Here is a 27,062-nt window from a genome sequence, read left to right on the forward strand (position 1 = left end):
CCCGTTACTTTGGACAGTTGACCCCAAGTATTTAAACTCATACGCCTTCATCCCCTCTACTCCTTGCATCCTCACCATTCCACTGTCCTCCCTCTCGTTCACGCATAAGTATTCCGTCTTGCTCCTACTGACTTTCATTCCTCTTCTCTCCAGTGCATACCTCCACCTCTCCAGGCTCTCCTCCACCTGCTCCCTACTCTCGCTACAGATCACAATGTCATCAGCAAACATCATAGTCCACAGAGACTCCTGCCTGATCTTGTTTTTTTATATTTCTATAATTTTTTTATATATGTACGTATGTAGTATATGTTTTTAACTACTGTTTTGCTATATATATAATGTTTATATGCCATTATTTTTTACGTATGTTTTAAAAAAAAAGATGTTGAAACAAATGTAGAAACCATCGTTTACAATGTTAACAAACACTAATAACAGTTTGGGGGGAAAAAGAACATTCAGGGATGTAACTTGTTGCAGAATTCTCATCACTTGCTCTAACCTTAATATCCCAACCTTAACCTCAGTGCAGGGGGTGGGGGTAGGGGCATTTCTTGTACTGGAAGGGTGTTTCTTGAACTGGCAAGTGGGCATTTCTTGGGGGGGCGTGTCTCGTACGTTACACTCCTGTCTTGCAGTCCACAGACAGATACTGTTGCCCCTTTTTGCAGGCTGCAGCCAGGTGTACTTGGTTGTAAATGATGCGCAATTCATGGTGCCATCAGCAGCCGCAGTCCAGTCTTTGTGAATTCACTTGTCAATACAGAGTAGGTCTTAGGAAAATGAGAGACATCTGCAGATAGAAACAGATGAAAGAGGAGGAGGAGTTAACTGATAATTAGAAGAGGTATACCTACAATTAGCGGTGCAGTGGTTAGCGCAGTCGCCTCACAGCAAGATGGTCCTGGGTTCGAGCCCCGGGGTAGTCCAACCTTGGAGGTCATCCCGGGTCGTCCTCTGTGCGGAGTTTGCATGGTCTCCCCGTGTCTGCATGGGTTTCCTCCGGGGGCTCGGTTTCCTCCCACAGTCCAAAGACATGTAGGTCAGGTGAATTGCCCGTACTAAATTGCCCCTAGGTATGAATGTGTGTGTGTGTGTGTTGGCCCTGTGTGATGGCCTGGTGGTCTGTCCAGGGTGTCTCCCCACCTGCCGCCCAATGACTGCTGGGATAGGCTCCAGCATCCCCCGTGACCCTGAGAGCAGGATAAGCGGTTCAGATAATGGATGGATGGATACCTACAATTAAAATAAGCTCTCTTTAAAATCAAACATTACAAGATATGAGTGGAAAGTGTTGTTTTTGCAACTGCATTTATAACCTTTTTTTTTTTAACTGTAGCTAACAACACATTACTGGCATCAGAACAGAAAATTGCAGATCAACATTCAATATCCAGGAATTCACAGTACAGACACTACTACTGACTATCCCTGTAACAAATTGGCCACAATTTCCAACATTGACCATACATGGTCCAACCATATACTAGATTTTGACAGTCTTATTTACCTACTGTTTTTACTGCCTTATATTGTTTTTTTATGTTTTAATTGTCTTTCACAAGTAAACAAGCAACCACCAAGCTAAATCCCTTGTATGTGTAGATATGCCTGGCCAGTAAAAGGATTCTGATTCCGACTAACCAGTCACACCGGACTGCAGCCACCAGTCAGCTTCTAAAGCAACATTGATATGTCGCATCTAAGCCGTTAAATATGATGAAAGGTACTTGTCATTAAGAGCGATACAGTAGCTGCGTGCTGTACTCATTGACTGACGCTCGGTCAGTGACTGTATTGCGTGCGCTGTCTAAAGAGAGTGGCCTTGGATTGATCATATTCAACTCTCATAATCCCACCACACCCTGCATGCTGTGCCTATTGATCACGATGGTAGCAATCAGAGGGAGGGGTGTATTGTGGGTTGTGACCGGACTGATTAGTCTCTCCGTGTGTGTCCCTTCCAGGTTCACTGAGGCGGACACCATTGTGATGGGGGACGTGACGTATGGGGCCTGTTGCATAGACGACTTCACTGCCCGAGCACTTGGAGCTGACTTCATGGTGCACTATGGCCACAGCTGTCTCGGTTAGTGTCACTTTCTATTTCCTTCTCTCCTGTGTTTTCTTTTGTTGTTTCTGTAGATCTTTTCCTCTCTCTGTGTGCGCACACACACACACACACACACAACACACACTATCCATCCATCCATCCATTATCTGAACTGCTTATCATGCTCTCAGGGTCGTAAGGATGCTGGAGCCTATCCCAGCAGTCATTGGGTGGCAGGCTGGGAGACACCCTAGACATGCTGCCAGGCCATCACAGGGCCAACACACACACACACACACACACACACACACACACACACACACATACACACATTCATACCGATGGACAATTTAGTGCGGCCGATTCATCTGACCTACATGTCTTTGGACTGTGGGCGGAAACCGGAGCCCCCGGAGGAAACCCACGCAGACACGGGGAGACCATGCAAACTCCACACAGAGGACGACCCGGGACGATCCCCGAGGTTGGAGTATCCCGGGGCTCGAACCCAGGGCCTTCTTGCTGTGAGGCGACCGTGCTAACCACGGCGCCACCGTGCCGCCCACACACATTGTGTTTTACAATAATTGTATAACACCAAAACACACGAGACGAGTAAGCATCAAGGACACAAAACCCCAAAGTGGTCCTTAAAAAACAAAAACAAAAAAAAAAGCAATAAAAAAAGCAAGACACAAAGACGAGCAGACTCGTAGATGAACTGAGGCAGTAACTAGTTAGTGTTGCTTGCCTAGCTCTAGCATGGAGGGCACATCAGACCTTTGGAGCCTGGACAGCACATTTACTCAGCTGATCAATAGGGAACATGCATTAGGGCTGTCCTTTCAAAACCGTTAGCGGCTCTTATAGACCCTTCACCTTCGGCCCTGCTCTCTGTCTCCTGTTGAACATGGAAGGAAATGCTAAATCAATAGTTCTGATATATTTCTGCCAGAACAGCCTCAACTCTCCCAAATACCAGAAATGACTAGCAGAATATTAATTCATCCACGAGCACCCTCTTTGTGTGTGTACGTGTGTGCGTGCATGGGTGGATCGTGGTAGGGGTTTATGTGCACTCTTGCATTGGAGTGGGTCACTGGATCTGTGTTCATCAACAAACATGGCACAAATTGGCTTCCACACTCAGGGGGACACTATATAAGCAAGGGCTTGCACGATGAGGTCGATACCAGTCTTAAGAAACTCTTTCACCACGTTGAAATTGGACCATCATAGCACCTCTGAATTCTCCATCCAGTAGGATTAAGGCATGGGGCCCCATAAGATCAAATTTTAACTGATCTTTCTGAAAGTATGAAAGATCAAGTTTTTGCTCATTCAAATCAGAGGCTCCAAGGACAGGGGTGTCATCCACTGTGCAGAATGTGATTGTGATTTGTAAAGCAGGACCAAATTGTGAATTCGCACTAAACAAATATTCCTTTTTTTGTGATCAGATGTTTTCATTTTAGAAATCATACATTTAAAAATAAAATACACAAGTTGGAATACAAAGACAGAAACTTGACAGACTGATATTACAATACAAAAAACAAAAACAACAGCAGCAACAACACCATCCCATCCCACCCCACCCCCAGGACCTATAGGATCATGCTGGAAAGACCCACAGATTCTTTTACAGAATAATGACTATACTGCAGCCTTCAGTTTCTCAGCAGCCAGATACCGTTGATTCAGGTCGTCTTCGATGCCCCATGTACACGGGCAGTTGATTGTTCCATGTGGATAATGTCGAGAAATGTGAGAATCCAGTGAGTAATAAATATACAGTTTGTTGGGTTGTTTCCGATGCACTGCAGTGAGTTTTTTAGCTGCTGTTGAGCCTGCAAAAACAATTCGCTTCTGATATTCATGAATTGTTAATTGAGACGGATCATTCAAGATCATAGTGGGTACAGATACAGGCACAGTTATAGAGAACATATCAGGTGGCTACCTCTCTCCAAGAGGGAGCTACTGGTGGGCACTCTCAGAACATGTGGAGAAAGATTCCATGGACCCGCAGAGGTCATGGGGAAAAGAGGGGATCGGTTGCAATTTTCATGAGGTGCATGCTCCTAGGAGTAAGGTAAGTTCTATGCACATAGTTTAGGTGAATTTGTTGATGGTCGGGATTGCGGGAAGCCAACAAAATATTAGCCCAAACAGAGTCCTAATCGAAATTTGGTTCTAAGTTAAGAGATATCACTTCTCCATTGCCCGTCCACGCCGTTGCCCGTTCTTCTACGAGGCTTCAAGTAATTTTGCAAAAAATGCAGACATCCTTTAGGACCCCCCCCCCCCCCCGGAACTGATGATAATATGGAATGTTGTGTTAAGGGTTGATTCCATGGCACACCATGAGCCTTGAGGGATGCCCTAAGCTTCAAATAAAAGAAGAATGAAGTGCCTGGTAGTGTATAGCTGTCTTTAAGGTCCTGAAATGATCTGAGACCATCTTTGTTGTTAACGTCACCCAATATATGGACGCCTCTCTTGTTCCAGATTGTGTTGCACTAGGTTTTTCAACAGTGCCTTGACCCATTTCATGTAGCCGATTTAGCTTAGGCCTCCAGGTAGTCACATTGTAGGTTCCATTACCAGTTCGGTCGGCTGTGGCCTAGATATCGGGATCTTTTGAGATTTTGCCTGAGCTCATAGCTAAGATTGTAGCAGGTTTCTTGGTTCAATTCGACATATTCAACACTTATCAAGTATTTAAAAGGGAAAACAAGGTTAAACTGACAGAAAATAATGTATTTGTGGGGAAAAGGGGAGAGAGCGAGAAACCTAAGCTGCCGTTTTGTCCAGCCAATCACCGGAAGTCCGCACTATGGGTTATTCTCAATCACGTGACTTTTTCATTGACGACGAGCAGCTCCGTCATGTTGGAGGACAGCTAGACCTTAGCAACCACTGTTTACACTGAAGTTCTCATTGTCGATCTGTGTTTACAAGAACGAAATTTTAAGCGAAAATCAGACAAACTTACAGAAATAAAACATCGCAGTTGTGATCCGCTCTTCGAAAAACAGTTACAATACATTTTATGAAGTTCTGGCCTAACGACACACTGAGGATTTTCGGCTGTTAGGCCAATCTCATGCAATTCCACAATGGCTTCAATCAAGAATTATGTACAAGCTTTAGATGGAAAAACCAAGGTGAGATATATGGAAAAACTCACAGTTACTGATATGTTAGACCAATATGTTAACAAATTTACAAAACAAAAGCCGTTTCTCTCCCTCTTGTAATAATTACATTCAAACCATGTAATTTTAAGATTTAGCTTATAACTGCTGATGATGATTGACACACAACTGAAAAATGTATAGTAAAATTGAAATGTTGTCTTTATTTTTAAATGCTTTTGTTTCTTAAAAAATTATATCACAGTTTTATACAATGAATAATATATAACTTGAGTTGTGTCAGTCTGAAGGAACTGCTGAGTCACACACATTTGTCAATGCACAAGAAACCAAGGCGGTTTTATCCACTGTTGTCATACCAGCACTGTCCTTATTACTGAGGTAGTCTGTTGGTAAAATTCCTTGTAAAATTGTAAATGTTCTCCAAACTTGGCCAATGACATGCTCCACATGGATGCGGACAGGTGCAGTTTTTCTTGTTGTCTCAATTTCTAAAGGACCACGCTGCTTTTTCCCCTTTGTAAAAGCATGTATCTTAACTTCATCTGTAAGATCTTCCCGACTTATCCTCGATATCCATTTTCTTCTTCTTTCCTCTGACAACCTTCGAGTTTCTTCTCCTTGGTGGCTGATTATCTTTGGAAGACTTGTTCTGTTCTGTCAGCTCGATTGGAACAACCAAAACCAGCACAGAAATTAACCATTATAAGATATCAAACCACGATAGCTATTCTGTGTGAATCAAACCTCGAAACCAATTCTGTCCACTCTGACTGTTTAGAAAACGTTTAGCATCGCACAGTGAGAGCGACACGGTATACAATGCATTGGAGCCGTTGTCCTCCAACATGGCGGATGTGTTGCTGTCACGTGATATGTGACATAATATGAGAATAACTCATATAAATATTGCTGACTCAGTCCTGTTGACTTGACTGTGAACCAAGACTAGAGACATTCACAGAAATTCAATTGACTCAGTATTCTCAAAAGTTTACAGTTTTGGTAGACGTGTGGGTACAGTCCCATTTTTGACTCACTGGCCTTCACTCTCGCTATGAAGACGTTGTTGTTGTTGTTGTTGCTGCTGCCGTTAGGGTTCACCACTGCAGATCATCTGTTTCCATCTCTTCCTGTCCTCTGCATGTTTCTCTGTTATGCCAACCACCTGCATGTCGTCCCTCACCACATCCATAAACCTTCTCTTTGACCTTCCTCTTGCCTGGCAGCTCAATCTTCATCATCTTTCTCCCAATATAATGATAATAATAATAATAATAAGTCAGTCTTATATAGTGCTTTTCTAATATATATAATAATATTTTTTTAGTCTATATAATATACCCAGCATCTCTCCTCCGCACATGTCCAAGCTATCGCAATCTCGCCTCTCTTGCTTTAATAATAAAATAATAATAAATCAACCTTATATAGAGTTTTCTAACACTCAAAATCGCTTTACAATAAACGACGGTGAAACAAGACAACAGATAAACACAACAGAGACATACAGGGGTGGATGGGGGGTGGGGGGAGCAACAGCCACACACGACGCCAGCAGTACCCACTTAAACAGATACAAAAGGGCAAGAAGAAAAAACCAGGGTGGATGGTTTGGAGACAAACCATCCACCCTGAGCTGTCCCGCTAATATACTCATTCCTAATCCTGTCCGTCTTCATCACTCCCAGTGAAATTCTTAGCATCTTCATCTCTGCCACCTCCAGCTCCACCTCCTGTCTTTTCGTCAGTGCCACTGTCTCAAAAATATATAACATAGCTGGTCTCACAACCATCTTGTAAACCTTCCCTTTAACTCTTGCTGGTACCCTTCTGTCACAAATCACTCCTGACACTCTTCTCCAGCCACTCCACCCTGCCTGCACTCTCTTCTTCACTTCTCTTCCACACTCCCTTTTACTTTGAACAGTTGACCCCAAGTATTTTAACTCATCCACCTTCACCACCTCAACTCCTTGCATCCTCACACTTCTGCTGTCCTCCCTCTCATTCATGCGTATGTATTCTGTCTTGCTCCTACTGACTTTCCTTCCTCTTCTCTTCAGTGCATACCTCCCCCCTTCCAGGCTCTTCCTAACTTGCTCCCTACTCTCACTAGAGATCACAATGTCATGTAGAGATCACCATGTCATCCGCAAACATCATAGTCCACAGAGACTCCTGCCTGATGTCTGTCAGCCTGTCATCACCATGTAAACAAGAAAGGGCTCAGAGCTGATGCTTGATGTAATCCCACCTCCACCTTAAACCCATCTGTCATTCCTACTGCACATCCCACCACTCACACATATCCTACACCACTCTTACATACTTCTCTGCCACTCCCAATTTTCCTCATACAATACCACACCTCCTCTCTCAGCACCCTTTTGTATGCTTTCTCTCAATCCACAAAGACACAATGTAACTCCTTCTGGCCTTCTCTATACTTCTCCATCAACATTCTCAAAGCAAACATCACATCTGTGGTGCTCTTTTGTGGCATGAAACCATACTGCTGCTCGCTAATCATCTCCTCTCCTCTTAACCTAGCTTCTATTACTCTTTCCCAAATCTTCATGCTGTGGTTGATCAACTTTATACCTCTGTAGTTACTACAGCTCTACACATCGCCATTATTCTTGAAAAATCGGTACCAGTATGCTTCTTCTCCACTCCTCAGACATCCTCTCACTTTCCAAGATTGTGTTAAACAATCTAGTTAAAAACTCCACTGCCATCTCTCCTAAACATCTCCATACCTCCACAGGTATGTCATCTGGACCAGTCGCCTTTGCACTTTTCATCCTCTTCTTTGCTGCCTTCACGTCATCCTTGCTAATCCACCACACTTCCTGATTCACTATCCCCACATCATCCAACCTTCTCTCTCTCTCTCTCTCTCTCTCTCTCTCTCTCTCTCTCTCTCGCTCTCTCTCTCTCTCTCTCTCTCTCTCTCTCTCTCTCGCTCTCTCATTTTCTTCATTCATCAACCCCTCAAAGTACTCCTTCCACCTTCTCAACACACTCTCCTCGCTTGTCAGCACATTTTCATCTCTATTCTTCATCACCCTAGTCTGCTGCACATCCTTCCCAGCTCAATCCCTCTGTCTCGCCAAATGGTATAAATCCTTTTCTCCTTCATTATCCCTCTCATACAACTCACCATATGCCTTTTCCTTTGCCTTTGCCACCCCTCTCTTTGCCTTACACTGCATCTCCTTGTATTCATGTGTACTTTCGTCATCTCTCTTACTACCCCACTTCTTCGCCAGCTTCTCCCTCTGTATACTTCCCTCTACTTCGTCATTCCACCACCAAGACTCCTTGTCTTCCTTCCTCTGTCCAGGTGACACACCAAGTACCTTTCTAGTTGTCTCCCTCACCATTTCTGCAGTAGTTGCCCAGCCACCCTGCAACTCTTCTCTTAACTCCTTCCTGAACACCACACAACAGTCCTCTTTCTTCAACTTCCACCATTTGGTCCTTGGCTCTGCCTTCACCTTCTTCCTCTTCTTGATGTCCAAAGTCATCCTACAGACCACCATCCGATGCTAGCTAGCTATGTTCTCCCCTGTCACCGCCTTGCAGTCTCCAATCTCTTTCAGATTGCACCTCCTGCATAACATATATAGTCCACCTGTGTGTGCCTTCCTCCACTCTCATACGTCACCCTGTGTGTGCCGTCCTCCACTCTTATACGTCACCCTGTCTTCCTCCCTCTTCTTGAAATGTGTATTCACCACAGCCATTTCCATCCTTTTCGTAAAATCCACCCCATCTGTCCTTGACACCATACCTACCCATCATCTCCTCATCACCCCTGCTGCCTTCACCAATATCCCCATTGAAGTCCGCTCCAATCCCCACTTTCTCCTCCTTGGGTACGCTCTCCACCACTTCATCCAACTCACTCCAGAATTCTTCTTTTTCTTCCATCTCACACCCAACTTGCGGCGCATATGCTGACAACATTCATCATCCATCCATTATCTGAACCGCTTATCCTGCTCTCAGGGTCACGGGGATCATCACACCTTCAATTTCCAGCTTTATACTCATCACTCTGTCCGACACTCTCTTCACCTCCAACACACTCTTGACATGCTCTTCCTTCAGAATTACCCCTACCCCATTTCTCCTCCCATCCACACCATGGTAGAAGAGTTTGAACCCACCTCCGATGCTCCTGGCCTTACTCCCCTTCTACCTGGTCTCTTGCACACACAGTATATCTAGCTTCCTTCTCTCCATCATATCAGCCAGCTCTCTCCCTTTACCAGTCACAGTGCCAACATTCAAAGTTCCGGTTCTCACCTCCACACTCCTACCCTTCCTCCGCTCCCGCTGCATCTGGACATGCCTTCCTCCTCTCCTTCTCTTTCACCCAACAGTAGCATAGTTTCCACCAGCACCCTGCTGGCCAACAGTATCGGTGGTGGTCATTGGTAACCCGGGCCTTGACCGATCCGATATGGATCCGCATATTTGATCTGGCAAAGGTTTTACACCGGATGCCCTTCCTGACATAACCCTCCCCATTTATCCGGGTTTGGGACCAGCACTAAGAATGCACTGGCTTGTGCATCCCTGGTGGCTGGGTTAGGACTAGTGCTGAAATTATTAGTCAATTAATGAGTTAGTCGATTACAATTTTGGTATTCGATTTATTGTTTGAATAACTCACCAAGTAAAAATACCAAACATCTGTTGATTGCAGTTTCATAAATGCTTAAATTTGCTTGCCCTCCTCTGATTTATGTCATGATGAAATTCATACGTGAATCAGTGTTTTTTTTGGCTGTTGGTCAGACTAAGTCAAGAGTTTTAAGACATCACTTTGGACTCTGGAAACTTAAGGTGGGCATTCGTCAGTATTTTTGATTTTTAACAAACTTAATGATTTATCAGTTAATTGAAAAAAGAAATCAATCAATTAATTGATTATGAGGACAATTTTTAGTTGCAGCCCTAATGAGGTCATTCTGACCACACTTCAGATTCCACAAAAGTGGAGAAAACACGAGGCACTGGGGTGCCAGTGAACAACATGGAAGACCTAGCTTAGATGTTGTGGAGCATCATTAGCCAGAGTCCCAGCAGACTCTAGAGAGGCCGTATCTCCCTCGCCTTCCCTGTCCCTGCGTCTGCTTTTTTTCTCCCACATGCTGTTTCTTTCACTTCCTTTATGAGGTAGCCCCCATCTAGGACTAGGTGGAGTGGATGATGTATCATAGCACCACATTTTTCTTGTTTTTGTTTTTTTGTGCTTTTTTTTGCTGTTTTTGTTGGTATTTAGTGTATGCAGATGCAGATATGCCTCTTTAGAAGTCTGACTCTGCGAGGTCATCTAATAAGGTTTATTCTCATTTTAAAGTCAAGTCAATTTTATTTGTATAGCCCAATATCACAAATCGCACATTTGCCTCAGGGGGCTTTACAGCAACACAACATCCTGTCCTTAGACCCTCTCATCGGATAAAGAACAACTCCCTCAAAAAATGAAAACCTAAAAAAAATAATAAAAAAAACCTTTAACGATGAGAAAAAATAGGGAGAAGCTCAGGGAGAGCAACAGAGGAGGGATCTCTCTCCCAAGACGGGCAACGTGCAACGGATGTTATGTTTACACAATACAACATTGAAAGAGGATATCAGAATTATAATGGAATTATAAAATGTATGAAGAATATGATGCGCAGGATGCCAAGCAGTGTCCAGGCGCCACCGGAACAGCCCAGGACCCGAGCCGAGCGACCACCATCATCATGTTAAAAATCAACAACAACAGGATAAAAAAATTATATGGATTTACAAGATATATGAAATGAAAATATAATATATAAAAAGTGATTGTTAGTGATGCAGGGCTCCTCAAATTTTGAAATAGGTCGAGCACAGAAACCTGTTCACGGGATCTTAAGAGTATCATTGTCGTTGACGTCAACATATTTTACAAAACATATCTTACTACTTTGTCCAACATGATGTCCACACCGCTTGCTATTGTTGTCACGGTGTGTGAAGGTGTCTCTGTCTGTATGTCTGTTAATAAGGAAGTCTGTTGATTCACCGTTAACATAACACACAGATGAGTAAAGACACTGACGGTGCATGAGCGTCTTGTCCATCTCCATGGCCGTGTCTCTGGTTGCAGCGGCTAAGTGCACTCCGCCGCCACGCTAATGTGATCCCAGGGCGGATCGATGCCGCTTTATTTTGCTCTTTTTACATTTGGGGAGTACTTGTAAACAAGCGACAGACAGCCATACAACTCAGTCTGGGCTTTTACTCACCCCCCGTCCCACAGAAAGGAAGAAAAATCACCCTCCCACACCTCATTTGACTCCTCACGCTCACCCAGCGTGTAGACCTGGGGCTGCTCATCTTTCACCCATTTTATCTTTCACTCTCCTCTGCTCAAATCCCACTCTATTTATATTACCTCACGCCGGCTAATTGACCACCTCCACACACACACACACACAAAATGCACCCGTACACACCCCGTTTCTATCCAGCCTTTTCTCTCCTCTTCCCTGTCTTTATAAACCTATACAATATATAATCAAGTCGCTTGCCAGCCCCCACATGCAATTCCCAGTGTGCCGTCAAGTCGTCTTTCATCGGGCTTTCTCCGTCCCAGCGCCGGCATCTATCCATCTCTTGCCCGGTCTCGTGTCTGGATGGATGTCTTTCACAGCTTCTGCCGCTCCCATTCTTACCCCCCAGCTCTCTGTTCACTGTCCCTATTTCAGAACCCAAACACCCCCCTTCCCTTCGCCCTTCATCCCCGACCCTACGACGTGTTGCTCCCTTTCTGTCTTCCTCTCTCCCTCGTCCTTCCTTCCGCGTGTTCATCTGGGCCATCGCCTAAGCTACGCTAGTCCTGAAACATTTGCATCCTTCCTGGCCGTTTGCTGAATTAATTTGCAACAAAGCGTTGTTGGCTTCCATCCATCCATTATCCGAACCGCTTATCCTGCTCTCGGGGTCGCGGGGGATGCTGGAGCCTATCCCAGCAGTCATTGGGCGGCAGGCGGGGAGACACCCTGGACAGGCCGCCAGACCATCACAGAGCCCACACATTCATACCTAGGGACAATGTAGTACGGCCGACTCACCTGACCTACATGTCTTTGGACTGTGGGAGGAAACCCACACAGACACGGGGAGAACATGCAAACTCCACACAGAGGACGACCCAGGACGACCCCCAAGGTTGGACAACCCCGGGGTTCGAACCCAGGACCTTCTTGCTGTGAGGCGACCGCGCTAACCACTGCGCCACCGTGCCGCCCGTTGTTGGCTTGTGACCTGCAAATTGAATGTAAAGAGGAACTCTGCCCCCCCTCCCCCATCTCTTTTCCTGTACCCCCCCCCTTTCCTTTCTGCCTTTAGCTCAACATGTTTCTATCTACATCTCCTGAGATCCACACAGCATCATAAATGGCCTGTGAAATTAAAGGCATTAAAAGTAATCACGTGTCCCTCTCCTTCCCTAAATAGTTGATGTCTTTGCTCTGGTTGCCGCGTGTTCGATGACCGCGTTGCCCCCCCTGCACACCTAGATACGTACAAAAGCACGTTTTTACAAAGCCGTATCGCCGTACGTGTGCATGTCAGGGTGGAGGTTCCATGAATAGTGTATATATATATACCACCGCAGGCTGACCTGTCATGACGGGGTGAATTATTTATGCCTCCTCTCCGGTGTTTTTGTCTCCCTGCAGTTCCCATCGACTCCACAGCCGGCATTAAGATGCTGTACGTGTTTGTGGATATCCAGATGGACAACGCACACTTCCTGGACACGGTCAAGTTTAACTTCCCCCGCGGACACACACTGGCACTTGTCAGCACCATTCAGTTTGTGGCCGCGCTGCAGGTGAGTCGGCACCGTGTGTCTGTGTGCGTATGAAAGTTGGCGAGAGTGATTATGACGTCCTGCTTTGAGTATATAGGCGTTATCAGTTTGACTCAGATATGTTCACCGGCTTGTTCGGCCTAATCTTCCCGTCAGTGTGTTTGCTGTGCTCTTTACACGTACGTACAGACACGCACAAATTTGTCCGTATGTAATGGTGTATGTGTTTTGTTTTTTTTGGGGGGGGGTTTTCTCCCCAAATGAATCCGGCCAATTACCCGACTCTTCCAAGCCGTTCTGGTCGCTGCTCCACCCCCTCTGCCGATCTGTGGAGGGCTGCGGACGAGCAGGAATGGGGGACAATTTATTGTCGTTTCCTGCAGCCGACAGCAGCGCGACAGAAAAGACGAAAACACACATCCAAAATTTCCCTAAAAACGACACCACCAAAAACATACAAAAACAGGTAGAACAAAGTATAAAAAAAAGAAGAAAGAAGTTAACAGCACAGTCCAGAAAGTCCACTGTTCAGAGAATGAACCTCCGATACAGGTGGAGTCACCAGCCGCTTCCTTTCACCTGACAGTAAGGAGTCTCACCAGGGGGACGTAGAGGCGGGAGGATCACGCTATTCCCCCCAGTTCCCCCTCCCTCTCGAACAGGTGCCCCGACTGACCAGAGGAGGCGCTAGTGCAGCGAGCAGGACACATACCCAGATCCGGCTTCCCACCCGCAGACACGGCCAGCTGCGTCTGTAGAGACGCCCGACCAAGCCGGGGCCTCGGTAACAGGTAACACGGGGACTGGAACCAGCGATCCCCATGTTGTTAGTCAACAGAATAGACTGTGGTGCTGCCCGGATGCCCTGTATGTGGGTTTTTTTTTTTTTTTTTTTTGCAAGTATACCTAATCACGAGTCGTGAAATTGTCATGAGCAAACTACCGCTTCTTGAAGTCTCGTTCGAGTGTGGGCTTGGGAAATCCAGTTGCAGCTATTCTGGACTTGAAAGGAGGGGGTGAACTCGCTAAACCCTCCTCGCTCACTTTGTTCCGATGTTAGCTGTTTACATAAGCAGCTATGCTTCAGTGGCTGGGTCGTGTGTGTTCTGCTCACTTACCCCAGCCCCCGTCTTCCCTGCCGTACATCACTTTCCACACTGTTGCTGTGCTGTGTCGGACCAGCACCAGCCAAGGTCCCGACTGATGTGGCCGGGTATTTCTACACCAAGCCCCTCCAGTGTGTGTGTGTGTGTGTGTGTGTGTGTGTCACATTTTCTATGCATATGCACTTTAGCATGTTGGTATATGGATGCATTTGTTCAGTTTGTGTGTGTGTGCGTGTGTGCATGCGTGCTTGTGTGTGTTGTTGCTCATGTATGTAACTAGGGTCTTAAAATACACTATGCTGTGCTAGTTTGAAAATATGTCACATTTTGTGTAGGAGAGTAATGTGCATGTGTACACTGGCATGTATGTGTTTGTGGGCACGTGTGTGTGTGTGGGTTGGTGTCTAGTTGTGTGCCTGTGTATGAAAAAGGCCAGTGTAGTTTTCACACTTTGCTCTGCCAGTGTTTCAGTGTTTGTGTGGGTCACATTTTATGTGGGAGAATTTTGTGTATGTGTGCATATGTACACAGACGTGTGTTCGTGGGCACTCTAGTAGTGTGTGTGTGTGTGTGTGGGGGGGGGGGGTCAAGTGCGTGTTTTTTTTTTTTTATCATGACCTGCCACTGTGTATATTGTGTTTTGTGGGAGATTTTTGTGTGTGTATATGAACACAGGTATAGTTGTGGTTACATATACATGCATTTTTGTGGTTGTGTATAGTTCCATTTGTGCAGATATAGTCAGTGGACGTTTGTATTGGGTATAACTGCTTGTTAACACAAACAGCCAAACGGTGAATTGTGTTTCTACAACTCAGTGTGCAAAGCATGCAGACGTGGTAAGGAGTTGCAGTTGTTGTTGGACCAAACATTAGACTGTGGTAGATGCAGAATGATTGTTGTTGCCAAGACATGTTGGCATTTTGGTTGCAGATCTCAGAAACTGCTGACTGCCTGGGACTTTTATACACTACAGTCTGCAGACTTTACAGTCTGCAGACTTTACAGAGAACAGTGCGAAAAACAACATGGAATGAAAGTCAGTAGGAGCAAGACGGAATAGCTATACATGAACGAGAGGGAGGACCACGGAATGGTGAGGATGCGAGGAGTAGAGGTGACGAAGGCGTATGAGTTTAAATACTTGGGGTCAACTGTCCAAAGTAATTGGGAGTGCAGGAGAGAGGTGAAGAAGAGAGTGCAGGCAGGGTGGAGTGGGTGGAGAAGAGTCAGTAGTGATGTGTGACAGAAGGGTACCAGCAAGAGTTAAAGGGAAGGGTTACTGAATGGTAATGAGACCAGCTATGTTGTATGGTTTGGAGACAGTGGCACTGATGAAAAGACAGGAGGTGGAGCTGGAGGTGGCAGAGTTGAAGATGATAAGATTTTCACTGGGAGTGATGAAGAAGGACAGGATTAGGAACGAGTATATTAGAGGGACAGCTCAGGTTGGACGGTTTGGAGACAAAGCAAGAGAGGCAAGATTGAGATGGCTTGGACATGTGTGGAGGAGAGATGCTGGGTATATTGGGAGAAGGATGCTGAATATGGAGCTGCCAGGGAAGAGGAAAAGAGGAAGGCCAAAGAGGAGGTTTCTGGATGTGGTGAGGGAGGACATGCAGGTGGCTGATGTGACAGAGGAAGATGCAGAGGACAGGAAGAGATGGAAATGAAATGGATTGACTCCTGGCGACCCCTAACGGGAGCAGCCGAAAGTAGTAGTAGTAGTAGTGCAAAATACAACAACAATCCAGTGAGCAGCAGTTCTGTGGATGAAAACTCCTTGTTCATGAGAGAGGTCAGAGGAGAATGGTCAGACTCGTTCAAGCTGACAGGAAGGCCACAAATAATGAGTCTTTACAGTGATGTGTAGAAGGGCGTGTATGATACAAAATGTGTTGAACTTGAAGCGGATGGACTCTATCAACAGTAGACTTCACTGGGTTCCACTCATCAGAATCAGAAACGCTTTGTTATTTCATTTCATGCACTTGCGCACATGAAATGAAACGAAACATCATTTCCCCCCAACCCACAGCAGTGCAACACAAAGACAAAAACACACATCCAAAAACTACAAGAACACATATATCCAAACTAACACATATATCTAAATTTAATATTTAAAAAAAATAACTGTCCAGGAGAACAAACGCCAGCCAGGATGACTGTTTGAACTGCTGGTCTGTGTGAGCTAGCAGTTAGCTTAGCCTGCCCCGCTTCCACGTCCTGTCAGACCGCCCTCGGTGTTTCGTCTTCGTGCACAGCTCCAGGCAGGGCCGTGGTACCTGGGCCCACAGGATGCAGCAGACCAAGCTCTCCCAGCTGATCCAGCGCCAGCTCTCACAGCCATCAAACGAAGACAAACTTAGACACAGATGTGGACAAAGACACTACATGGACGGTACTGGGTGAGGCCGCCGCAAACGTGAATTCGAGTTGCCATCGTCCCACACCAGAAGCGGAAAATGTCGGCTAATAACAGAAACATGAGGCAACGTTGGACACAGAACCATCAAAACTGAAGGATTTGATGATTGGAAAAACATCACCTTGTGTGACAAATCTCAATTTCTGCTGTGACACGAAGATGGTAGGGTCAGAATTTGGCGAAAATAGCATGAATCTATGACTCCATCATCTTTTGTGTTGGTGGGGAATTTTTTTTGGCACACATTAGACCCCTTTATACCAGTTAAGTATCATTTGAATTCCACGCTGTACTTGAGTGTTGTTGCTGACCGTGTGCAGCTGTTTGTGGCCACAGTCTAATAGCCAGCGGCCACTTCCAGCAGGATAATGTGCCATGTCACAAAGCGTACACCATCTCGGGCGTCAGGGTAGCGTTGCGATCTATTCTGTTGCCTACCAACACGGAGATCGTAGGTTTTAATCCCCGTGTTACCTCCGGCTTGGTCGGGCGTCCCTACAGACACAGTTGGCCGTGTCTGCAGGTGGAAGCCGGATGTGAGTATGTGCCCTGCTCACTGCACTAGCGCCTCTTCTGGTCGGTCGGGGCACCTGTTTGAGGGGAGGGGGAACTGGGGGAATAGCGTGATCCTCCCACGCGCTACGTCCCCCTGGTGAAACTCCTCACTGTCAGGTGAAAAGAAGCGGCTGGCAACTCCATATGTATCGGAGGAGGCATGTGGTAGTCTGCAGCCCTCCCCGGATCGACAGAGGGGGTGGAGCAGTGACCCGGATGGCTCGGAAGAGTAGGATGATTGGCCGGATACAATTGGGGAGAAAAGGGGGGGGGGATCAAACTTAAAAAAAAAAGCACACACCATCTCAAGCTGCTTACACAAACATGACCGGAACCTGATTGTAGTCAAATCATGTCCTGCACAGTCCCCACATTTCAATCCAATCGAGCACCTTTGGGATTAGGTGGAATGGGAGGAGTGCAGTGTGAATGTTCATTCATTCATTCATCTTCAGCTGCTTCTCCGGGGTCGGGTCGCGGTGGCAGCAAGCTAAGTAGGGCACTCCAGAGTCCCTCTCCCCAACAACGCCCTCCAGCTCCTCCTGGGGGATCCCAAGGCGTTCCCAGGTCAGATTGGACATATAGCCCCTCCAGCGAGTTCTGGGTCTACCACCCGGGGTCTCCTCCTAGTTGGCTGTGCCTGGAAAACCTCCAAAGGAAGGCGCCCAGGAGGCATCCTGATCAGATACTCGAACCACCTCAACTGGCTCCTTTCAACGCGAAGGAGCAGCGGCTCTACTCCGAGCTCCCTCCGGATGTCCGAGCTCCTCAACCTATCTCTAAGGCTGAGCCCAGACACCCTACGGAGGAAACTCATTTCAGCCACTTGTATCTGCGATCTCACCCTTTCGGTCACTACCCAAAGCTCATGACCACAGGTGAGGGTTGGAACAAAGATTGACTGGTAAATTGAGAGCTTTGCCTTCCTGCTAAGCTCCTTCTTCACCACAACGGTCTGGTACAACGTCCGCATTACTGCTGATGCTGCACCAATCCGCCTGTCAATCTCCTGCTCTATTCTACCCTCACTCGTGAACAAGACACCGAGATACTTGAACTCCTTCACTTGAGGCAACAACTCATCCCCAACCCGGCAATGTGAACGTGAAGCTGACAAATCTGCAGGCCCTTTGTGATGCTATCCAGTCAGCATGGACCAAAATCCCGCAGGATTTTTTTTCTAGAACTTTGTTGAATCCATGCCATGGAGAATTCTGGCTGTCCTGGAGGCAAAAGGGGGCACCTAAAAAGTGGCCACAGTTTATATATGTCTGTGTATGTACTTACTTGTGTATGCGCCTCCCTGTAAGTCATGTCTTGTGGTGTGTAGGATTGTGGTGGTCGCCCAGTATAGGTTGCAATGGTCAGAAATATGCCCTCTGTATTCCCTGTCTACCTTTATCTGGAAACCATTCAAATTAAATTCCACCTCTAAGCATATTAACTCTCTCCCTTTTTCTACAGTTGTTGGAGCTTGCTCTTCTCATTGCACCTTGTTTGAAAATAATGTAAATGTGTGGAACACCTGCTGGTGTTCAATCTAAAATCATTTTTTTCTTTGTTGTAGTTACATGGTTCTTAAACGTTTTTTGTCACATAACTCATTTCACCAACTTATGGTAGATGTTTATATGGGCGGCACGGTGGCCCAGTGGTTAGCGTTGTCGCCTCACAGCAAGGAGGTCCTGGATTCGAACCCCGGGATTGTCCAACCTTGGGGGTCATCTCAGGTCGTCCTCTGTGTGGAGTTTGCATGTTCTTCCCTGTCTGTGGTGGGTTTTCTCCGGTTTCCCCCACCATCAAAAAGACATGCATGTTAGGGTTAATACTCCTGTCTGTGCCTCTGACCAAGGCTTGGAAAGAAGAACTGGAGTTGTTCCCTGGGTGATGCACGGCGGCTGCCCTCTGCTCCTAGCTACACAGCTAGGCTGGGTTAAACGCAGAGCAGAATTTCCCTTTGGGGATTAATAAAAAAAATCAAAATATATTAAAACAAAACAAATGTGGTGGCGCCCCGGTGGCTCACCTGGAAGAGCACGTACCACATAAAGCTGGGTCCTTGCTGCAGTGGCCTAGGTTCGAATCCAACCCGGGCCCTTTGCTGCATGTCACCCCCCCTCTCTCTCCCCTGCCTTTCCCGACTCTCTCTACCGTCACTGTTAAGATAATGCCGAAAAAAAAGTCAATTTTAAAAACAAAACAAATGTGAATTCTGAACAACTGCTAGAGGCAGTGTTGAACTCCACATTAGTGCTGGGTGCTAAAACAGTATCAATAATTACCTCAAATAAACTTTCCTTGATTATAGAATAAACAGACCTTGGTTTTTTTTTATATAATGGCTCCTACATTACAGATATTCCGCTTCCGGTGGGAAGATGGCTACGCAGGTTCGCGTTTGCAGCGGCCTCACCCAGTGCCGGTGTCAGAAGATGGCGGCGCGAATTCACATTTGCGGCGGCTTCACCCAGTATCGTCTATGCAGTGTCTTTGTCCACGTCTGCGTCTTAAGTTTTGTCTTCGTTTGACGGCTGGGAGAGCTGGCGCTGGATCGGCTGGGAGAGCGGGGCAGGCTAAGCTGAGGGCTAGCCCATGCAGACCAGCAGTTCCGATAACACCGAGGGGGGTCTGGCGATGGCCTCACCTGCCGTTGACTGTGGAGTTTTGATGTCGTCGTGAGAAGTGCGGGGAGGTGGGTCGAGGGTGTCTGGCTGAGAGAGCTGGCACTGGATCGGCTGGGAGAACTTTGTCTGCTTTGTCTGGTGGGCCTGGGGACCACGGCCCCTGCCTGGAGCTGCGCCCGAGGAGGAAACGCCGAGGGCGATCTGACAAGACGCAAAAGCGGGGCAGGCTAAGCTAACTGCTAGCCCATGCAGACCGGCGGTTCCGACATTCTTCTGACCTGGCTGGCGTTCGTTCCCTTGCACAGTGGTTTTTTTGTTTGGTTTTGATATGTGTTAGTTTGGATATGTGTGTTCTTGTAGTTTTTGGATGCGTTTTTGTCTTTGTGTTGCACTGCTGTGGGCTGGGGGGAAACGGCATATCGTCTCATTTCATGTACGCAAGTGCATGAAGTGGAATGACAGCGTTCCTGATTCCTGACATTGTTCCTGTCATGTTTCACAGCCAGGCAGATAAATGATAACAGACAGCCAATCAACTAATTACTTACTTCTAGTGGGGTTCACTATGTCCATACATAAAAGTTCGTTGGATTTTTTTTTGGGGGGGGGGGTTGGAAAACTATACGTTTTTGAAAACTTCATAGAAAAACATCACAAATGCATGATTCCATTTTCACAGAAACCAACACGGCGGCCATCTTGGATTTTCAAAAATGGCGACCTTCAAACACTCGTTTCTCAATATCTTGCCTCCTAGATTGCCTAGGATCATGATTCCAGTGGTTAAACCTACATTTTTTGGGGGTAGGAAATCCAGTGATGCTAACTAGAAATCGGTACAGCTGATCAATGGCGCAGAGCTATGTCAGTGTAGCGCTGACTGCCAAAATGTCGAGGACTCTCAGAATATAACGTGTTAGCGACAGTGATGATGACAGTGAGGATGGAGATGTATAGACTGGTCTACAGACGTTGCTTGCTTGTGTTTGTGTTAATAAATGACACCCACGTTTGTGTAGTCAAAGAGAGAATTCGTCTGTCTCCACGTTCCTGCTGCTTCCAAAGGTGTAACAATCTGAAATATTTTTTTCTGTTTGGGAAGATAGTTCCCTCAATATTATTATCTCTGAGATCAGGTTTACCGCAAAATAAATTCTGCTATGCGTATTAAAAATATAAGATAGCCACCCAAAATGTATCATTGACCATATATATATATATATATATATATATATATGTTTGTAATTAGCACCATTGGATTCCTTGCCCTCCAAAATGTAGATTTGGCTATTGGAATCTTGATTCTAGGTAATCTAGGAGCCGATATATTGAGAAACGAGTGTTTGAAGGTTGTCTTTTTAAAAAATCCAAGATGGCCACCACATTGGCTTATGGAAAAAACGGAATCATGCATTTTCTGATTTCTTATTCTTTGAAGTTTTCAATAATGTATAGTTTCCTAATCCCCCCCCCCAAAAAAAATCCAACGAAATTACACAAGGAACTGTACTAATACCCAAGCTAAGCTACTCAGGAGGGGATGTGCATTTTGCTGGCCCACATGAAACTTATCCAAAGTGAGCCTTGTTTGCCCCACTATCCGTTCACCCTTTGTAAGGTCTGTATGCACACTCAATAATCACTGAGCATGCATACCAATAACAATAATCATTGAGCATGCCTAATAAGGAAATCACGGACAGTTGAATCAGCTCATCTGGACACGTTTATTGACCAATACGTTTCATCACTCCTCTAAGTGACCTGTTCAGTCTCAACTGACTACAGGTATCCCCACCCTTATAAACAATACAGTGGCATAACGACCGAACTGTATGCCACTGTATTGTTCATAAGGGGGAGGATACCTGTAGTCGGTTGAGACTGAAGAGGTCATTCAGATGAGTGATGAAAAGTTTTTGTCAATAAACGTGCCCAGATGAACTGATTCAACTGTCTGTGACCCATTGTAAGGGTTTTCGGCATAGGAAGAAACATTAGCCATGTTTCCATCCAAATGTTAAAGGATAGGTTCACTGTCGTTGAACGCAGACTTCATAAAATGTTGTCTGGTATCATTTAGACAAAAACTTCACTGATCAGGATTGAGAATCTTACCTTTTTTTTATATTATTTTCCCCCTTTTTCTCCCCAATTGTATCTGGCCAATCACCCCACCATTCTGAGCCGTCCCTGTTCCACCTACCACATGCCTCCTCCGATACATGTGGAGTCGCCAGCCGCTTCTTTTCACCTGACAGTGAGGAGTTTCACCAGGAGGAAGTAGCGTGTGGGAGGATCACGCTATTCCCCCCAGTCCTCCCCCGAACAGGTGCCCGCACCAACCAGAGGAGGCGCTACTGCAGCAATCAGGACACACACCCACATCCGGCTTCCCACCCGCAGACATGGCCAATTGTGTCTGTAGGGACGCCCAACCTAGCCGTAGGTAACACGGGGATTCGAACCGGCGATCCCCATGTTGGTCGGCAATGGAATAGACCGCCACGCCACCTGGACACCCCATGTGAACCTTAACATTTTGATGAGCCTTTTCACTATGCTTGAACACATTCCAGTGGGTTAATTGAAAAACAATCAAAAACCATAATATAGAATATACTTGTCCAAAACACAAAGGACTTTGGTCTTTGCTGTAGTGGCTCAGTAGACTCGATTGTAATACAACAGCTGAAATGCATTTCTGAAACTAGCGCTGTTGTTCATTTTTCTAAATGAAGAAGCTGATTGGACATGGCTGCGTTACAATGTTCAAGCTCTAAATGTTGTGTTAAAAAAAATGCTACATAGACTTGATTGCATAAAGATACAATGGCGAGGTCTCTCACTCTTTCCTGCTCTCTCTCTCCAACCAATTTCCCCATACTATAGGCTGTGAGCGCTGCGTTGAAATCAGAGTATGAAGTGGTGGTCCCCCAGTGTCGGCCCCTGTCACCAGGAGAGATCTTGGGCTGTACTTCACCTCATTTGGATCCTCACGTCAACGCCATCATGTAAGAGGCATGGATGCCCCCTTTGCCCCTGCTCTTTATTTTTCCTTGCTACCTAACACACTCAACCTGTCTCAAGCCATAATCCCACAAAAGGTGCAGTAATAACAATCCTGCCTTGCTGTTCCACTGTCATGGCCAGCTATTTGCCCTGAAGAACAATATGACATCTTGTCTCATCAAACATAGCAAACTCTCATAGTTTGTGAATTGGCCTTTGTTTTACTGAAAACCAAAAAAGCAGCCAAATCCCAATCCAGATGGGTAAGGCTAAAATTACCTTAATGCTGCTTTGGGGGTAGTCTGTGGAGATGTTTATGGAGCCAGCCAGACACTACCAGTTTAGAAAGCGTCCCCAGTTTTCCAAGATCGGTATAAATGTAGTGTTGTGGGGTTAAGGAAGCAAGCCAGGCAAAACATTTCACCCCCAGTCAACAACATAACTACACCTCTCCACCTTCACCCACTAATAGAACATTTCCAGACACGGTGTAGGGTACAACTCTAAAACAGAAATCTGTGTAACGTTGCAGGATAGTAAAATAACAGTAATGACAACAATGATTGAAGGTGGGCAGATCTTAGGATCAGTCAGTTTTGACTTGTGTGATATCATTTCAGAATCACAATCATGTTTATTGGCCATGAAGGTTTGCACATACATGGAATTTGACTCCGGTTTCATTGCTCTCTCAAGTGTACTTAACATAGAATAACCATACAACAACACAACAATCTTCAGACAAGGACTGACTATATACAGGTGAAATAAGAGGTGATAAAGTGCAATGGCACAGAGAATATACCAGAGATGCTGAAATAGATGTTAGCAGGTTACTTACATACATGCCTGAGGTAGATGGTCATGACAGAGCATACTGGTATATGTACAATGTACTGTACAAAATGGTTGGATTTATTTGACAATATTAAGCATTCATTCGGATGACAGCCTGTGGAAAGAAACTGTTTTTATATCTGATTGTTTTGGTGCGCTTACCAGAGGGGAGGAGTTGGAACAGGTTGTGACCAGGGTGTGATGGGTCTGCAGTGATGTTGCCTGGCGGTTTCGTGAGTCTGGAGGTATAGAAGTCCTGAATGGAGGGCAGGTTGGCACCAATGATTTTCTCTGCAGACTTAACTGTCCATTGTAGTCTGTCCCTGTCCTGTTTGGTGGCCAATGCAAACCAGAGAGTGATGGATGTGCAGTTGGTTATGTGTTGTGGCTGGAGAGGGTGAGGGGTTGTGAAAGTTTGCTTATCAAACTTGCAGTAAAACCCATTTAGATCGTCAGCCAGTTGGTGGTTTCCTGCAGTGTGGGGGGATGGTGTCCTGTAGTCAGTAATGTCTTTCAAACCTCTCCAGGCTGATGCTGGGTAGTTGGCAGAAAACCTGTTTTTCCAGCTTTCCAGAGTAGCACCTTTTTGCCACTGTGGTCTCCTTTGCCACTGTATTTCTGGTTTAGTTGTACTGGATCCTATTGCTACCCCTGTAGGCTTCCTCTTTGGCCTGACGAAGCTACCCGAGTTTTGCTGTGAACCAGGACTTATTGTTGCTGAAGGTGCAGAAAGTCTTGGTGGGCACACACGTCCTCACAAAAGCAGCTGTAAGATGTCACAGTGTCACTAAGTTCATCCAGGTCTGTATATGCAGCCTCAAAAATAATCCAATCTGTTCAGTCGAGGCAGGCCTGGAGCTCCAGTTATGACTCATTGGTCCATTTCCTCACAGTTTTAACCATGTGCTTTGCGGATTTTAGTTTCTGCCTGTAGGTTGGGATAAGATGAATCAGTCAGTGATCGGAGAGTCCCAGGGCTGCACGGGGGACAGAGCGATAGGCATCCTTTAATATGGTGTAGCAATGATCCCGTAGTGTTTTTGTCCCTGGTGGGACATTTAACATGCTGTCTGTATTTTGGCAGTTCATGGCTGAGGTTTGCTCTGTTAAAATCACCAAGGATAATGAGAAGGGAGTCTGGGTATTTGCACTCCATGTTTGTAATTTGATCAGCCAGGTGTTTAAACGCCTCTTTAACACAGGCCTGGGGTGGGATACAGACACCGACCAGAATAAATGATGAAAATTCTGACGGTGAATAGAATGGTTTTCAGTTGATGAAAAAGGTCTCTAAGTGACTGCTGCATGATTTCTTCAACTCTGCATCATCCGTACACCAACCTACGTCTATGCAGAAGCATATGCCGCCATACTGTTTTTTAGCTCCGTTTCGCGGTCCACTCGGGGGAGCTGTAACTACAGCAGATGAAGTGTACTGTCCGTTATATGCTCACTAAGCCAGGTTTCGGTGACGCACAGGGTGGCAGATCTGAAAAAAGTCCCAAGTTTTTTTTCCCATTTACGAGTAGGAGTTCCTCCATCTTGCTGGCCAGAGAGCTGACATTCATCAGGTGTGTTGACGGTAGTGCAGTTCCAAATCCCCGCTGTCGCGGTTCAATGAGTGCTTGGGCTCGTTGACCCCTTCGGTGTCTTTGTCGTAATTCGCACAGAGCTGCACCAGCCAAAAGTTCGGCAAGACTTTCATTAAAACGTTCAGTTAAAGTCAGTAAAAAAAGTCTGTTCGGTTTGTCCAGTGGACAGTCGGAGGCTTAAAAGTTCTTCCCTGCTGAATGTGATCGATGAGTGGACGCTGGAAACCAAAAAAAAAAGCAGAAAAAGTACAAGACAGCACAGAACCGAGGCTACCATCTGCAGCGCCATCTTAATGACGTATTCCTCAGCAGTTCTATTTTTATCTTATTTATTCGGATCGCAAAATCTGTTGCACCTAAATTCAGTAGACAGTGACGTGTCTCCCAACAGCTGCCGTGTTTCTCAATTAGCATCACCTCGGTGGTTTGGTGTCAGATGCACTCTCACCCTACCTGTGCTACAGGCAGCAGCCAACACCTCTGCAAATATTCGGAAGTGGCGTGTGTACACGTCCGACAGCGGTTTTACTGGATGTGGTGTACAGATTCCCGGCCTCCGTGTGAAACTACTCCCAGTGCATTTCAGTGCAAAGTGGAGTCAAAACGGCTCCCTAGTCATAATTAAAGGTGCAGTTGCCCCGTGTTTCTGATCCTGCCGTGCCCCTCCTACTGCACAGGATTAAAATGGCTACATAGGGACGAGCTCTTGTATATGCATAAACCAGGCCCTATGGGAGAGAAAATCCTCCTGTGTGTGTGTGTGTGTGTGTGTGTGTGTGTGTGTGTGTGTGTGTGTGTGAGAGAAGGGCTGGGGCTTCTGAAGTGTAAGGATTGGGGTGTGTTTTACCTACTAATCCAATGTGGATTGTCTTTGATGTTTGAGTCGGAACGGGTGAGGGTGAGATGGGAGAGAGAATTGATTACCCTGCTGAAGAATTCTCTCTCTCGTTCTCTCTCTCTTTCTATGTTTTCCCTCTCTCTAAAGTCACACGCTTACACATTTACTAACAATCGTACCACATAGAGAAATTCAAGGCAAATAGGCATCAAAGATTTAAGCCCGTTGAGAGCGGCCAGTCGCTTCCTTTCTGTACTTAGATCTGTCTGTCTGTCTATCTGTCTCTCTCTCTCTCCCTCCTGTTTGCATTTGGCTCTCCGTCTCCTCTTTTCCCCTCAGCATACTTTGCGATCCTCGCCTGCAAACACCACCATATAAGTTGATATAGGACCTTTCTATCTTTATCTGTCATCCAGGCCAGATACCAGCAATGATAAAGGTTTCCGTTAGTGAGCATTTTACATGAATAAAATTTTAATACCTTTTTATAGCTGCAACCACTTTCATGACATTGTGGCTCTTCTAAGAGATCCCTCTGCTTCAAATAGTACAGTTAATTCATATTTATTAGTTGGCTATCTTCCAAAACTTAAATTAGGGGCAGGCAGTGCTGCAAAAATGTAATATGCACAAGGTGCAATGATTCATTTCTTGCGGTGGCTTTGAACACCAAGGACATTATGGGGAATGAGAAGTGGTGTATTAGCCTTTGAGCCCCTTTTAATGTCCTAACGCTCTATGAAAGGGGCGGCCAATCTCGCTTCTATAACGAAGAGAAGCGCTTTAAAAAAAAAGGAGCGGAGTACATCGCAAGGAGCTCAAAGAAATGCTCGGTCTTCTATTTCTATCCTCTGCGTCTCCTCCGGCCCTCTCAGGTAACAGAACAATGTTGTAGACGAGAATGGGTGGACAGGGATTTGCTAACGCAAAGAAGCACACCTTTTGCTACTATGGCGAGAACACTCGACACTTTGCGCATAGAA

General features: G+C 45.9%; 1 protein-coding gene across 1 annotated transcript in view; it reads left to right on the forward strand.

The window, feature by feature from the left end:
- Nucleotides 1-27,062, forward strand: part of dph1 (diphthamide biosynthesis 1) — a 138,738-nt gene that overhangs the window by 73,620 nt on the left and 38,056 nt on the right. Inside the window, exons 4-6 of the mRNA XM_056283623.1 lie at nucleotides 1,971-2,092; nucleotides 12,951-13,105; nucleotides 22,693-22,814. Coding sequence (XP_056139598.1) covers nucleotides 1,971-2,092; nucleotides 12,951-13,105; nucleotides 22,693-22,814 — 399 coding nt within the window. The remainder of the gene's footprint in view (nucleotides 1-1,970; nucleotides 2,093-12,950; nucleotides 13,106-22,692; nucleotides 22,815-27,062) is intronic.

This window comes from Lampris incognitus, chromosome 7 (assembly GCF_029633865.1).
Source record: "Lampris incognitus isolate fLamInc1 chromosome 7, fLamInc1.hap2, whole genome shotgun sequence".
NCBI lineage: Eukaryota > Metazoa > Chordata > Actinopteri > Lampriformes > Lampridae > Lampris > Lampris incognitus.